General features: G+C 37.9%; 1 protein-coding gene across 4 annotated transcripts in view; it reads right to left on the bottom strand.

Annotated features, from left to right (window-relative positions):
• Positions 1-15,873, bottom strand: part of RPS6KC1 (ribosomal protein S6 kinase C1) — a 196,358-nt gene that overhangs the window by 62,686 nt on the left and 117,799 nt on the right. For 3 of the 4 annotated variants that reach the window (XM_003802043.2, XM_023508196.1, XM_023508197.1), the window contains one exon: positions 14,939-15,031. In XM_003802043.2, the coding sequence (XP_003802091.1) occupies positions 14,939-15,031 (93 nt within the window). Of the gene's footprint in view, positions 1-3,968; positions 4,270-14,938; positions 15,032-15,873 lie in introns of those variants that run through there. The other variant, XM_023508198.1, reaches the window with a different exon arrangement.

Raw genomic sequence — 15,873 nt, 5'->3', positions numbered from 1 at the left:
AAGGTAGGAGACCGTAAGCTTCTTTTCTAAGTAAAGCAATTGGCCCCAAGAGATAAGATATATAAATACTGACATTTATTAAATCTCCCAACACAACATCTGGCTTGGCCAGGTGTGGTGGCTTACTCCTGTAATCCTAGAACTCTGGGAAGCAGAGGTGGGAGGATCCCTTGAGCTTAGCAGTTTGAGACCAGCCTAAGCAAGAGCAAGGGCCCCTCTCTACTAAAAATAGAAAATTAGCCAGGTACCATGACAGGCGCCTGTAGTCCCAGCTACTCAGGAGTCTGAGGCAGGAAGGTTGCTTGAGCCCAAGAGTTTGAGGTTGCTGTGAGCTAGGCTGATGCCATAGCACTCTAGCCTGGGCAACAGAGTAAGACTCTGTCTCAAAAAAAAAAAAAAAAGGATTGGTACCCAAATTGAAGAAAGTAAGAAATGGCCAGCTCAACAAATTAAAACAAGTCCCACACCAGAACAACATACCACTGTGCAATTTTAGAACACTTAGGACAAAAAGAAAATCCTACAGGCCTCCAGGAGGATGGAGAAGGAAAACAATAGGTTGCATACAAAGAATCAGGAACTGGAAAGCACACAGAAGACGGAGGAAGAGATTCCCAAGACACAAAAAATGGAAGTATAAAGAGGAGAACTGTGTAGTGAGCCCACAGAGCAAACAAATGCAGGCATAGGCCCGATGACGACGAGGGAATACAGGAGGGGGGCTCTGAGGGATCCCCTGAGGCGTCTGGATTTGAGAGGTATTTTAAAGCTCTACGAGCAGTTTGGGAGTGGTGATGGGTACATAGCAAAATAAGTAAGGAGGGGTAAAGGGAATACTACTTCTCCTCACTCCCACTCAGAGGTTTGCTAATTCGCATCTATAAAACAGACAACAGATTAACGGGGGAAAGGCATACAAAGTTATTAGCACGCACATGTGCATGGGAGCCTCACAAAATATATGACTCTAAGAAGGGCCAGATGAATCAAGTTTTTTTACGATATAGAAAGAGATGGGTTTGGGGTTCCTGGGAAGAGATGACCAGGTAGAGAAGGGTGAGGGAAGGAAACACGGAGAGCAAAGGCTGGCCTGCTGTACAGATGAAATCTCTCGGGTAGCAGCCCTCAGTCTCTCTGTTAGGACTTGAAATGAGTCAGACCATTCGTCTCCTCTTCCTGAGAGTTAATTTTTCCTAGATCTGAACAAGGCCAGGAAGGGGTCTCAGAGAAAACCTGTTCCCATCCTCTGTTTACATCACTAACGCAGATTTCCACAAGATATAAGTCTCCCCCACAAAAGGACAGCTTTCCAGAGCTATTCTTATTTCTTCAGCCTCTCTGAATAGCCACCTCAAAAATGCCAAAGAAGTATATTTGGGTACAAAATAATTTTTCCTACAGAGGCAATTTATTAAATTGTCCGAGGAAAAAAACAAATCAAAAAAACAAACAAACAAAAAAAAAACCAAAATTGTTTAAAAATCCAAAAGAATTTCAATAGACAAGAATTTAGGCCAGTTTTAACCAAGAGAATATTTAAAAGAAATAAACATAAAAACAATACCAGTCAGAAAGACAATATAATATCTTAAAATAAATAAAAGATGGTCATTGGGAAAGGGCAGTATTTAGAACTAAAGAAGCAGTATTTGGCACAAGAGGAAAAAGACTGTCTATGAGTTTCCACAGTGTAAGTGGAATGACTGACTTTGGGACATTAGTAGCTCTATCCTTATTGATGCTTCTTTATAGCCTCTTCATATGGTAAGTACCATACATGTACTTACCTTCCCAGCTAGATCAAAAGGAAGAGACATGTCTGAAAAGTATAATATTCCCAGCACCTAACACAGTGCTGGCAAGGGGGCAACATTCAAAAGATTGTTAAATTGATTAAAAAAAAAAAAAAAGGCTCTGAAGCTGCACAACTATTTAATGGGGCACTGCAAATAGACCACAAGATCTGTAATGCATGGCGCCAGATGACCTAAAAGGCTTTTCTAGCCCTGAGAGTATATAATGCAAGCCACAGGAGCTAAAATGAAAGTGGCCGGGCACAGTGGCTCACACCTATAATCCTAGCACTTTGGGAGGCCGAGACAAGTAGACCACCTAAGCTCAGGAATTCAAGACCAGCCTAAGCCAGACTGAGACCCCGTCTCTACTAAAAATAGAAAAACTAGCTGGGCATTGTGGTAAGCACCTGTAGTCCTAGCTACTTGGGAGTCTGAGGCAAGAGAATCTCTTGAGTCCAAGAGTTTGAGGTTGCTGTGATCTAGGACGCCATGGCACTCTACCCAGGGCACTGGAGACTTTCATCTCAAAGAAAATAGAAAACATAAAAATAAATCAAATGAAACTAGTCCCTTCACTTCAAAATTATGTTGTCCTAATATAAAATAGGCCATACAACCCTATCCCCAAAAATGTTAGGAAATCAAACTTTTAAAATCCAAAAGAATTTGAGTTTTTCAGAATAAAAACACTTTATAAACACCAAGATATTAATATATATCATGGGTTTTGCAACTAATACATACATATACACATATACATGTTGAGCGACCCAAATTCAAAATTTTTAAATCTAAAATGCTCCAAAACTTTTTGAACACTAACATGACACTTGAAGGAAATGATCAATAAAGCATTTTGGATTTCAGACATTTGGATTTAAGGTTCTCAACTAGTAAGCAAAATGCAAATACAGTAGAACCTCCATAGTTGACCAAGCCCTTAAGATCACCTAACTTGATTGTTCATTGCAGCTCAATTCACAACTGCCAAGTCATGGAAGAAGCTCAAGTGCTCATCAACCCATAAATGGATTAATAAATTGTGGTATATGTAAACCATGGAATACTATGCAGCATTAAAAAAAAAATGAAGACTTTACCTCTTTTATGTTTACAAGGATGGAGCTAGAAAATATTCTTCTTAGTAAAGTATCTCAGGAATGGAAAAAAACATACCCAATGTACTCAGTACTACTGTGAAACCAATTTATAATCACTCACACTTACATATGAAAAATGAAACACAACTATAGCCTAGGATGAAGAAGGGAAAGGGAAGGGACGGGGGTGGGTCAATAGAGGGAGGGTTAGTCGGGGGACCACATCTATGGAGCATATTGCAAGTACAAGTTGGATCTTTCAGGTGTAGAACACAAATGTCTTAATGCTATAATTAGGTAAATAAGGTGAAGGCTATGTTGATTAGTAGGATGCAAGCATTCCAATTTATATAAATAATCAACACACTGAATCTCATAATGGCATAAATGTATTTAAGATCTATGTACAAGTGACTGAATAAAAAATAACAAAAGATCACCTAACTTTATAGACCAGATATGTATCATATGTACATATCAATACAGTAGGTCTAGTTCCTTAAGTTGATCAGCTCTGTATGTTGGCCAGTTTGTTACAGTCCCTTGGATAGTCAACTTATAGAGGTTCTACTGTATTCCAAAATCCTAAACACTTCTGGTCCCAAGGATTTCAGATTCAAATATAGTCTAGGACGGTGCCTGTGGCTCAAAGGAGCAGGCGCCGGCCCCATATGCCAGAGGTGGTAGGTTCAAACCCAGCTCTGGCCAAAAACTGCAAAAAAAAAAAAAAAAAAATATATATATATATATATATATACACACACACATATATATAAAATCTATATACTCTTAGTTATTATACAAATAAGATGTGTGTTTAAATAATAAGATAGAATAAGATATCAAAGCATAACTGTTATTTATCTTTTAAACACATGGTTGCCCCATATTTTCAAAATAAGTACATTAGATGTAGTTCCTTAAAGATGGTGATATTATTAATTATAATCAAAGACTATTCTGATTCTACATATAAAACTTATGATAAGCTGCCTTCTCTTCAACAATATACATGAATTAGTTTGTACTTACACAATCTGGTCATTCTTAAAGGTTTAAGAGGACTCCTTACCATCCACACCACAGCATTTCCCAAGTGCTTCATGCAAGTGTCCCATGACTTTTCCAACATTTGCAATGACTGATGTTTCATGGTACTCTTAAAAGGATGACTTCTGTCTATTCAACTTGCTATCCTTCCTCTCAACCTGTAACAATTGTCTTCAGCACAGCATTGCAAGTGTCTGACCATGGCTGTGTACTAATGAATTAGCAGTGTCCTAAAAAGCAGAAAGTACATTCTGACACCAATTCTGTGTTAGCCCCAAAGAGACATGGATAAACTTCATGGGCTAAGCAAGGCATACAACACAATTCTACTTAAATTATAGATCCAAAAAGAAGTATCAGATACTGTAACTTACATCATAAGCAGCCTGGGATTGGTAATGTTCGCAATGCTCAAAATCATCTGAGTACTATTAAAAATGAGATATATTCATGTGCCAAATGCCACTGTATCTTCAGAGCAATTTGACTCATTAAAATATATTATAAAAGTAACAATTAAATTAAAATTATTTAGTAGCAAATTATGAAAAACTGTTGTCTTTACAACACTTGCAGATTTGGGCTGCTAGAAGAAAGAGTTCAGAATTATTTGTATAATTTATTCTAGTACAATGCTAAAATGGGACTTCTCACAAAGACTAAAATGGAAAATAAACTTCATTGTGCTGCAAAAATACAAAGGATACAAAAAGTTCTCTTTTTGGTTATTATAAACATACTAATTAAACAGTACCAAAGGCAAACTATAAAGGAAGAGAATGAAAAGGTAACAGAAAAAATTTACATCACACATAAAATTTAAAGGCTTCTGTTGTTAGCATCCCACAAAAAAAAAATAAAAAAGAAAGAAAAGAGTAGGAGTCTAACCCTCCAATCACGTATTAGAATTCAACAACTCAACCAAACATATGTTTACTGAGTGCCTGTTAAGTGCAGGCACAGTATTAGACACAGAGGGGGAAATGATGAACAAATACAATCTGTGCCCTGTAAGAGCTTAAAGTTTAGCAAGGAAGAGGGGTAAGTAAAGACAGTTTAATTAAGTACAGTGCTGAAGAATTACCAATGCAAATGGCACAGGAATGGTGTCTGATTCAGATAGGGGCGCACTGGGGAACTACTGGAGGACTGGAAAACTGCCAGATGAAAAGGACCTTCCAGGAAGGACACATTCCTTCTTAAACTATTATGAAACCATAAACTCCCAGAAATACTTCTGAGGTACGAGGGTAACAGCTACCACGTCATTGTAATTTAGATGATAATGTTGTCATGACCTCATCTGAAAACACAGGCTATTTGGGGGGCTTCCTATGCATAAATGCACAGAAAGAAGATAGGTAGAGTATATCCTAAAATGTAAAAATGATTCTCAGTGGGTGGCAGGGTTATAGGTGAATTATATCTTTTTCATTTAGCTTACTTATTTTTTTCTATAAAAGATAAACAATAGAAAATTTTTATGTTTAAAAAAATAAGAAAAATAATTCCTACATATAAAAGGCAAAGATTTACATATTCTTACATAGACAGAAAGAGTCTTGGAAATCAATAAGAAAACATAAACCTCTAATAAAAAAATGGGAAAAGGATATAAAACAGGCATTTCGTGAAAGAAGAAACACAGACAATAAACATCTGAAAAAACAGATCCTCATTAGCAGTTAAAATTGATATGAAAAAGATGACAAAACCCAAATTTTCATCTAGCAAGTGAAAATGCTCCTAAGCATGTAAGTCTTTCATGCACAGGCTGAGCATCCTAATCTGAAAGCCAAAATGCTCCAAAATCTTTTTTTTTTTTTTTTTCTTTTTTTAGAGTCAGAGTCTCACTTCCTTGCTCTCAGTAGAGTGCCATGGCATCACAGCGCTGTGACTACAGGTGCCCACCACAACGTCTGGCTATTTTTTGTTGCAGTTTGGCCGGGGCCAGGTATGAACCCACCACCCTCAGTATATGGGGCCCGCATCCTACTCACTGACCCACAGGCGCTGCCCTCCAAAATCTAAAACTTTTTGAGCACTGATATGATACTCAATGGCAATGTTCACTGGAAATTTTGAGATTTTGAATTTTACTATCTAGGATACCCAACCAGTGAATATATATAATGTAAACACTCCAAAATCTGAAATCTGAACTATATCTGGCCATGAGTATTTCACATACATAAAGGATTCTCAACCTGTATTTCCAGTGGGAATGTAAAGCAGTGTAGCATTTCTGGAGAGTTTGAAACACACATGCGTGTATTATCTGACCTTATGATCTCCAACTCTAGAAAAATACATGCAAAAGAATCATAGAAAAAAGAGGAAAAACCATCTAAAGAGATAAACAACAGGGAGCTAATTAATAACTTACAGAATACAGTAGAATAGTATGAGACCATTAAAGAGAATAATTTAGAACAGCATTTCTCAACTAAATAGAATCTGAGATTCAAATATTAAAAATTATAATGATATCTAATTGAATTTCTAACTTTTAAATCAATAAACTACATCAAAATTTAATATTTTTGCCTTTAAAATGGTACAGTTTGAAATTAGGTCACTAAAGATAAAATGAGACCCTGACTCAGCCATTCAATTAATTACAGCTAAACCATACTAGTCAATGAGGGCAGTTTTGACTGCTGTAGTTTTTAAAATGTTATCATATACTAACTTATACTAACAAGGGGTCTCTCTCTGTCACCCTGGGTTACAACAACCTCAAATTCTTGGGCTCAAGTGATCCTCCTGCATCAGCCTCCTGAGTAGCTGGAACTACAGGTGCCCACCACAACACCCAGCTAATTTTTCTATTTTTAGTAGACAGAAGGGTCTCGCTCTTGCTCTGGCTGGTCTCTAACTCCTGAACTTAAGTGTTCCTCCCACCTCATCCTCCCAGAGTGCTAGACTTACAGGCATGAGCCACTGTGTCCAGCCTTAACTTTTACTTTTAAATAACTATAGATTCATAGGAAGGTACAAAGATTGTACAGAGAGATCCCATTTACTCTTCATCCAGTTTCCCAAATGGTTACATCTTATGCATTTACAGTACACTGTTAAAGCCAAAACACTGACATGGGTACAATGTATGTATATAGTTCACATCGTTTTCTCGTATGTGTACATTCGTGTAACCAGCAGCACAGTAAATATACAGAACCGTCATCCCCACAAAGCTCTCCCTGCTGCTCTCCCTTAATAGTCACACCCACCCTTTTCTCCCCCAGCATCCCAAAACACTGACAGCCATTAATTGTTCTCCACTTCCAGAGTTTTGTCATTTTGAGAATGTTACATAAATGGAATAAAGCAGTCTATAAGCATTTGAGACCGGCTTTTCACCGAGCACTTGAGATCCATCCCAACTGATGTGTGTATCAACACTTCACTCCTTTTTATCTCTGAGTAATTGTTTCATGGTATTGATAAACCACAGTTTAGCTATTTACCTTTTAAGACATTTTGGCTGCTTCCAGTTTGAGGTTATTACAAATAAAGCTTTTGCATAGGTGATAGGTCACTATGGTCTTACTTTGTATTTTTCTAATTTTCAGTGATGTAAAGCATCTTTTTATGTGCTTATTTGCCATTATTTAATTTGGTGAAATCTTTTTTCATCTTTGGTCATTTTCTAATGGATTTTGTTTGGGTGTTTTCACTGTTGGGGTTCAGGAGTTCTTTATATACTCAAGATAAGACCTTTGTCACCTATGTGGTTTGCAAATAAATTCTCTCAGTCTGTAGCCTGCCTTTTTATCTTGTAAATGACTATTTAGCAAAGCAAAAGCTTCAAATCTTTATAAAGTCTAACCTACCAATTTCCCTCTTATGGATCATGCTTTCAGTGTTGTATCTAAAATTATTATGAATGAAAGCCTGGGGCCTAACGATTTTTTCCCCTGTTTACTTCTTAAAGTTATAAAGTTTTAAGTTTGATTCAACTGGACCTAAATTTTGTATACGATGTGAGGATTAGGTCAAGGTTTATTTGTGTGCCAAAGAATACTTAATTGCTCCAGGAATATTAGTTTGGGTTTTCTTTCTTGCTTTTTTTTTTTTTTTTTTTGAGCCAGAATCTTATTCTGTTGCCCAGGCTAAAGTGCCATGGCCTCTATCTAGAACAAGCCTCCTGCCTCAGACTCCTGAGTAGGTGGGAGTACAGGCCTACAATACTACATGCAGCTAATTTTTCTATTTTTAGTAGAGACAGGGTCTTGCTTTGCTCAGGCTGGTCTCAAACTCCTCACATCAAGTGATCCTCCTGCCTCAGCCTCCCAGATTACTAGATTACAAGCATGAGCCACCACACCTGGCCTGGTTTGTTTTTTAAAATTTTTTGTAGGGATAGGATCTTCTTATGTTGCCCTGCCTGGTCCTGAATTCCTGGTCTTAAGTGCTCTTCCTACCTCAGCCTCCCAAGTGTTAGGATTACAGATGTGAGCCACCACACCTGGCATCATTAGCTTCATGTCTATGTGTAACTGCTCATGGAAGTTATTTTTATGATCGCTTTGTTAAAATACTTCTCAGACAGGCCAGGCATGGTGGCTTTCACCTGTAATCCTAGCACTCAGGGAGGCTGAGGCAGATGGATTACTTGAGCTCAAGAGTTCGAGACCAGCCTGAGTAAGACCAAGACCTCATCTTTACTAAAAATGGAAAAACAAATTAGCTGGGTGCCTATAGTCCCAACTACTTAGGAAGCTGAGGTAAGAGAATCACCTGAAGCCAAGAATCTGAGGTTGCCCAGGGCAACAGAGTAAGATTCTGTCTCCAAAAAAAAAAAGACTTCTCAGATATTCTAACATCTAAGTTATTCCAGTGTTTGTATCTGTTGACTGTCTTTTGTCATTCAAGTTGAGATCTTGCTGACTCTTGCATGCAAGTGATTTTTGATAGAAACCTGGACATTTGGAGTAGTATGTTTAGACTCAGGATCTTAGTAAAGCATCACAACAATGGAGAAGCAAGAATCCAATGTACTCAATTCTTTTTCTTTTTTTTTTGAGACAGAGCCTCAAGCTGTCCTCCTGGGTAGAGTGCTGTGGCATCACAGCTCACACAACCTCCAACTCCTGGGCTCAAGTGAGTCTCCTGCCTTAGCCTCCCAAGTAGCTGGGACTACAGGTGCCCGCCACAACACCTGGCTATTTTTTGGTTGCAGCCATCATTGTTGTTTGGAAGGCCCGGGCTGGATTTGAACCGACCACCTTAGGTGTATGTGGCTGGCACCTTAGCCACCTGAGCCACAGGCACCAAGCCAATGTACTCAATTCTAGTATGAAGGCAGAAGATCAGCGGTTCTCAAGCTGTGAGTCACAACCCATAGGAACTGTATTAAAGGGTCATGGCATTAGGAAGGTTGAGAACCACTGCAGTAGATGATCTAAATACAAGGGGTGGGGGCAGGGGAATGAGGGATGGGGAGAGGGCAGGAGGAAGGGGATGGGGGTGACAGTGTAGGGCACACTTCTTGGGGGCAGGATGCAATTTTAAGAGGGACTTTATCTAACAAATGCAATCAGTATAACCTAATTCTTTGTACCCTCAATGAATCCAAAACAATAAAAGAAAAACAGACTCAGGATCTTATTTAAGACAGTCTTGCTCTGTCACCCAGGCTGGAGTGCATTGGTATAGCCATAGATCATAACAACCTCAAACTCCTAGGCTCCAGTGATCTTCCTACCTCAGCCTCCTGAGTAACTGGAATTACAGACATTTGCTAGGATGCTGAGCTAATTTTTCTATTTTAGTAAAGACAGGGTCTCAGTCTTGCTCAGGCTGGTCTGAACTCTTGAAGTCCAATGACCCACCCACCCTGGCATCTCAGAGGGCTAGGATTACAGGCATTAGCCAGTGTGCTCGGCTCAGGATCTTATTTAAATCTTTTATTTCAGCAGCTTCCCCCACCTCTGATGGGGAAAGGGAATAGTCAGTTTGTTACTCCTAGGTAGGAGAGGAAGTTGAGGTTCCCATTCAGCCTTCACTGTTATCTGGGGAATAAAGTGAGGCTACTGGTTACTGCTGGGTTAGAGTAGGAACTCAGACCTCTGCTGACAGGACCCTGGCTGGGAAGGACAGGAGTGCCTTGTTACTGATCCTCACATGGCCTCCACTGATACCAAATGGGGGTGGCTTCATCAGTATTGGGCAGCAACCACAGACCTAAATCTCCAGCAGGCCTCCACTCACACTATGCCAGCAAGGGGGGTGGACACTTTGTTACAGCCTGGCCAGGATGGCAAGCCAGGAGCAATGAAAGTAGAGCCACAGGTTTTCTGTGGTGCTTGTTTGGAATAGAATGGTTACTGTGCAAAAGTTTTCTATCTTGCTAAGCTGGTCCTCTCCTAGTCCTCTGGCTAAAAAGAACAGGTTAGATTCTTTTGTTAGGTTTTTAAATTTTTGTTCTGCACCTGATGGGTTTGCCAAATTGACTGTTTCTCCTAACACTCAGTCTAGGATATACATGAGGCAAAAAAAAAAAAGCCCACAGGGAACTTACCAGCATACGTTAACTACAACTCTTTGGTCCCATGGTCACTTTCTCCACTTTTCAATCATAATGTCCAGAATTAGTAGCTATACTTAACAGAAGGAATAGGGAAAAGGACCTCTATGCCACTCTCAGGAAGCAGAAGTCCAACATGCTGTAATGTGATATTACTAAAGATACTAGGTAATATTTCTGCCACGCTGTTTAGAGTACGTACGAAACTGGAATCCTTTTGGGTTAAAACAGTTCAACTCAATGTTCCCTCAACCTGAAAATACACAAATACTGATGCTTCCATGTTCTCAACGAGGGCAGTTTTTCCCTGCATTATCATAGACAGTATGATTTACATACTTTTAAAAAAAATAAGTAAGACTCAATCTTGCAACATTTACTTATCTGAACAATCTCCATAAATTTTCTCAATGATATTTTAGCTAATGGAAACTTCTGCATTTATTGCAATAGCAAGTAAACCTTAGAATTCTTCTTGTGGAATGTCAGATACAGTTGGGAAGCTTTCTTGATTACAAAATCCCAAAGCACTTGACCTAATAAATAATAATAGGTTTACAAAGTATGTAGCATCTTTCATACAATGACTTACTTGTAAAGCAACATATTTAAGTCATTTTTCACAGATCGGCAATCAATCTGAGCAATCTAGCTACACAGTCTTCACTGGTCTTCCTTGTGAACACCATACACACACCCACACACAGAATGACTCTCTGGCTACACACAAACCACAGAGTTAACTAGCCATAAGGAAATCAAATCTTGGTATCATTACCCCAGCAGTTTTCAATCCAGTGTTCTCCCAGCCTTTTTACGAAAAACAAAATTGTTTTAACTCACAGAAGTTGCAAAAACAGTACAAAGAGTCTCATCATGTATCCCTCACCCAGCTTCCCCCAATGGTGCCTTCTTATATAATCCTAACGTACAGCTATATCAAAAACAAGAAATGGACATTGGTATATTACTGTTTATAAAACTATGGACTTCTTTATCCTTTTTATAAATAAATTATACATTAATGATCTTCCTCTACTCTCCTGGTACTTAGACATCCTACTATTAGCCAAACCACTAATCTAGACTCAACTGCAAATTACCACATACACATACAAACATAAACACATACCATATACTTATATGACATGCACATCAAGGAATTATACCTACATCTGTAAAAACTTATATAAAAAAAAACAGTAATCCATCCTCCTCATCCTACCATAGTTTTTGCACTGATTTCTACTTTCTCCTGCTATTGCTAAACAAAGACTATGTCCAAATAAATCTGGGGGCTTAAAAGACATTGTTAAAACTTACCTAAGGTAAAAATCCATCCAATGCTTGAATTCTCACTATAACATCCCCACTAATGACTGATCTTTCAGCCTTTACTTAAATATCTCTAATGACAAGAAACTCAGAAGATCTAAAAGAATTCAGTCCACCTTTGGTCAATATACTAACTCTTGAAAGGTATTTCTAGTAATCCTGAGCAAAAATAGTTTTCCCTTGAATTTATATTCAGTTGGCTCTACTTGTATCCTATGGCAGATATTAACAAGCAGGTCTTTCCCCTCAATACCTTCCTCATAAGAAAACTATACACATCATGGTTTGCCTGAGATGATCATAGTTTGCACCTGCTGTTCTTGTTTCTACCACCGGATTTGAAGAAATTGAACAAATTGTTACATAGTTCCTCTGTCCAGGACAGCCCTCACCTATCTAAAGACCACACATATCCTTAACAAACACCTCCTTGTTTTCAGCTGTTCTTCAGATCACAGGAGTGAGAGCCTTCACAAGCATCATCACATTTGCTTCAGCATGCACACCAGCTTATTGATGTTCCAAGAATGCTGATGCTTAAACTCCTTGTTGCATATTTACTTTAATAGGGGATTTTATAATCCCAAATAAAGAACAGAAATGTATTTGCTTTCCTTTGAATACTAGACCAACATATAACTATAGAATTACTGTCCCTCTAGATAAACACCTTCAGAATAGTCACCTCATACAACGGTACTAAATAGCAGTCTCACATTACACCAGTAGGTGTCCCTCTACATATATTTAAAATTATTTAAGTTTAAATTCATTGATTCAACAGAGATTTATTGAGCACCCAGTATGTGCCAAGCATGATTTCAGGTGCTGAGAATATGATGCTGAGCAACAGAGACACCACCCTGTTTTATGAAGCTTACCATCTATGTATTAATAAACAAATGTTTTGTTTCCTTTCTATAGACAAGCTTGTAAAATCCTAACACAGTTCAGTTCAGAACTGCATTTTCCTAAGGTGATGGATAACATTTGAGATAACTCATGAAGAAAAAATACTATAATGAAACAGAATCAAACTGTGTTCTATAGGAGCTTGGTCAATATATCCTGTGTATTTTGCTTTTTTTAAAAAAATTTATGCAACACTTCCCTTCTATAGTTCAAGTCTCTAAAACCTAAATTTTAGGTATTCCTCAGAACAATGAACACGAAAAAATAATTCAAATTTTTAAAAATCTATGTACTCCTGTTTTTACAAGTAAGCCCAAGTTATAAACTTTGAAAGTGTTTACAAAGCTTACTAATTCCCAAAATACGTATTTCCTTATCTCTTCTAAGAAAAGTTAAATGTCACCTTCTAAACACCAAACACACTTAGTAAACAGAGTTAAGACATAATCAAATTAGGCATCAGCACAGAATTCAGGAATTCTTCCACTGTCAAAAGGCCTTCTTTAGACAAACCTGTGCTACGCAGAGCTATTTCCAGGACTTCAACGTGACTTGTTCACACCTACAGCACAGCAATGAAAGGTCACACTTTGTCAAAAGAAATAGATCTAAGAGAAGGAGCAGACACTGTACATCAAGAAGGTATACTTGCCTGCACAGAAATCCAAGAACTGAGGAACTGCTCAACTACTTTTTTTTTTTTTTTGGAGACAGTCTCCCCATCTCCCTGGCTAGAGTACAGTGGCATCATCTTAACTCAGTGCAAGCTCTATCTCCTGGGCTCAAGCGATCCTCCTGCCTCAGCCTCCTGAATAGCTAGCTGTGCCACCAAGCCTGAGTCTCGTTTTCATTCAGGTTGGTCGAGTCTCATTTTCATTCAGGTTGGTCTCAAACTCCTCCTGCCCCAGTCTCCCAGAGTGCTTGGATACAGGTGTGAGCCACCGCATCCAGCCTCTATTACTATTTTGTTTCCATCTGCTGTCAAACAGAATGTTCCCCAATTTGGAAAAGCCAGAGCAAACACAGTTATGGGAATATTTTAGGCTTTTAAAAAAGATAACTCACACTGTCTAGATTACTTTATGTTCAAACTTCAGTCATATAAATGTGAGAAAAATGATGCTTGTAAAGATTTAATAAGACACTGTCAGTTTCACATAACATTCAACTTAATGTTCCCTTTGGAATGCCTGAAACTATTAGCTACTGTCTAAATTGCTAGAAATAGATTGCATATTGTTCAATTTTAGCATGGAATCACACGTATTCTTTACAACACAAGAAGTACTCAACTAATATTAAGTTGCTTCATTAAAGATGTTTAATGGTGAAAAAGGCCTACATTAATTGCTTTTGCTTTAAATGATAAAGTGGTGGCTGAGTAAATATATTTAAAGCATGGATTTATTGCCTATGGTCTTAAAATTACATTTGTGAGCTGCCTGACAGACCAAATACTGTCAATACCTAGCATATATGAGGTATCACCAAATTTGCAGGTACTCAATGGGAGTTATCTCTGTGAGCTCAGCGTCTGTATTCCAAATATAAAAGTGTGTGTGTGTGTGTGTGTGTGTGTGTTGTGTGGGTGTAGGTGCTATCAGTGTATGTAAAAAGCATAGCTTCTGGAGTCACAAAGATTGATGTCTAAATCCCCAGCACTACCCTAAATTAGCTGTGTGACTTCTAGGCAAGCTATTTCACTTATTCTAAGCACCACTTTCCCACTGAGATACAAATAATAAGAAATGTAAGAAGGATTAAGTAAGTCATTTTCTATAAAATGCTGAATATCAAGTGTGACACATAGTAGGTACTCAATAAATGTAGCTATTACGAATGCCATTTTTTCTTTTTGACCATTAGAATGACTGTATCGGTTAAAGCTGAACAACCACTGACTCAAAAGTTTAACCAAAATAAAGTGTGTCTTTACCCTACTGTTAACACTTCCATAAAGCCAAACCTCTTACTCCACTGACTGCCAACAAATATGCGCCTTCTCCTTTAGCTCGAATATATTTTGCATGACCTTACATGAATTGCTTAGATAAAAGCTTTTTCCTCTTCCGCTTTTGTTATTTTAAAGTGTAGGTGCATTTTAGTCATTTTCTCCTTTTGTTTCATATCCTTAAGATCCAAAGCTTCAAAGACAGAATGTCAGCATGCAGTCGATTTATGACTGAACTCTTGAAGAGACACTGAAGAATTACCTTGTCAATCACCCCAAGGACTCTGAAGGCCTTCAGCTCCTCGGCAGGGCTCCTTAGGTTCCAAGGGGGCCTTGAACTTAGTGATCCTGGAGGCTAATGGAAGATATCAAAGATTATACATCAATCGGGGAGGTACTTGAAGGAAGGCTGCCTGCTGAAGCAAATGCCAGGCCAAAGGAAACTAAATTTATCATAAATCAGAGAATGGAAAGATGAAAGGAGGAAGTTTCTGTTTGTCTGCAATATAAAATAAAATAAATTAAAAATAAAGAAAATCAAAAAGAAGCAGCAAGAAAAAAGTTGCAAGTAAATAAACCCTAACATTAAAAACAATATTTTAAAAAGAAAAATTAATGAGCTGATATAGTTTCTAGAGCAATAATTTAGTTCAGAACTGTACAGCTATCATGTAAGTTTGCAACAAATGGATAAATAGGCCAACAATCAATCACAGCTTTATATTTACCCTAGACAGCTCAAAAGTAATTTAGAAGGAGAAGAACCAAAAAGCAATGTCATAAAGGATAAAGTGGGGGGCGGGGGTGGCACAAGCCATTTTATCTCATGAAACTACAGTCTTTTAATGTTACAAACATACACTATGTGTTTTAAGAGGGATACGCAGATTAAAGTTCAACCAGAAAAATTACCAATAATGGTGAAAAATTAAGGAACGTCATCATATAACCAATAATTATTAAAACTGAGGTTACTTAAGAGACTATTTATAGGAGAAAGGAATTTTTCCTCAAATATTTGAACACCTGATATGTGGGAAACAGTCTGTGAGATGCAAAAGGCCAAAAACAATGAGTGAATATAGAAAGGGATATTTCAGTATCACACACAATTAAAAAATAATCTCAACTTCTATCTTTGCTTTTACTTTTCCCTACAATAGGCATTTATAACCAGGCAATATATTTTTTTTTTTT

Source organism: Otolemur garnettii, unplaced genomic scaffold (assembly GCF_000181295.1).
Source record: "Otolemur garnettii isolate 467f Iridium unplaced genomic scaffold, OtoGar3 scaffold00229, whole genome shotgun sequence".
NCBI classification, from domain to species: Eukaryota; Metazoa; Chordata; class Mammalia; order Primates; family Galagidae; genus Otolemur; species Otolemur garnettii.
The sequence above is the reverse complement of the archived record's forward strand: the minus strand, read 5'-3'. Positions and strand labels throughout refer to the sequence as shown.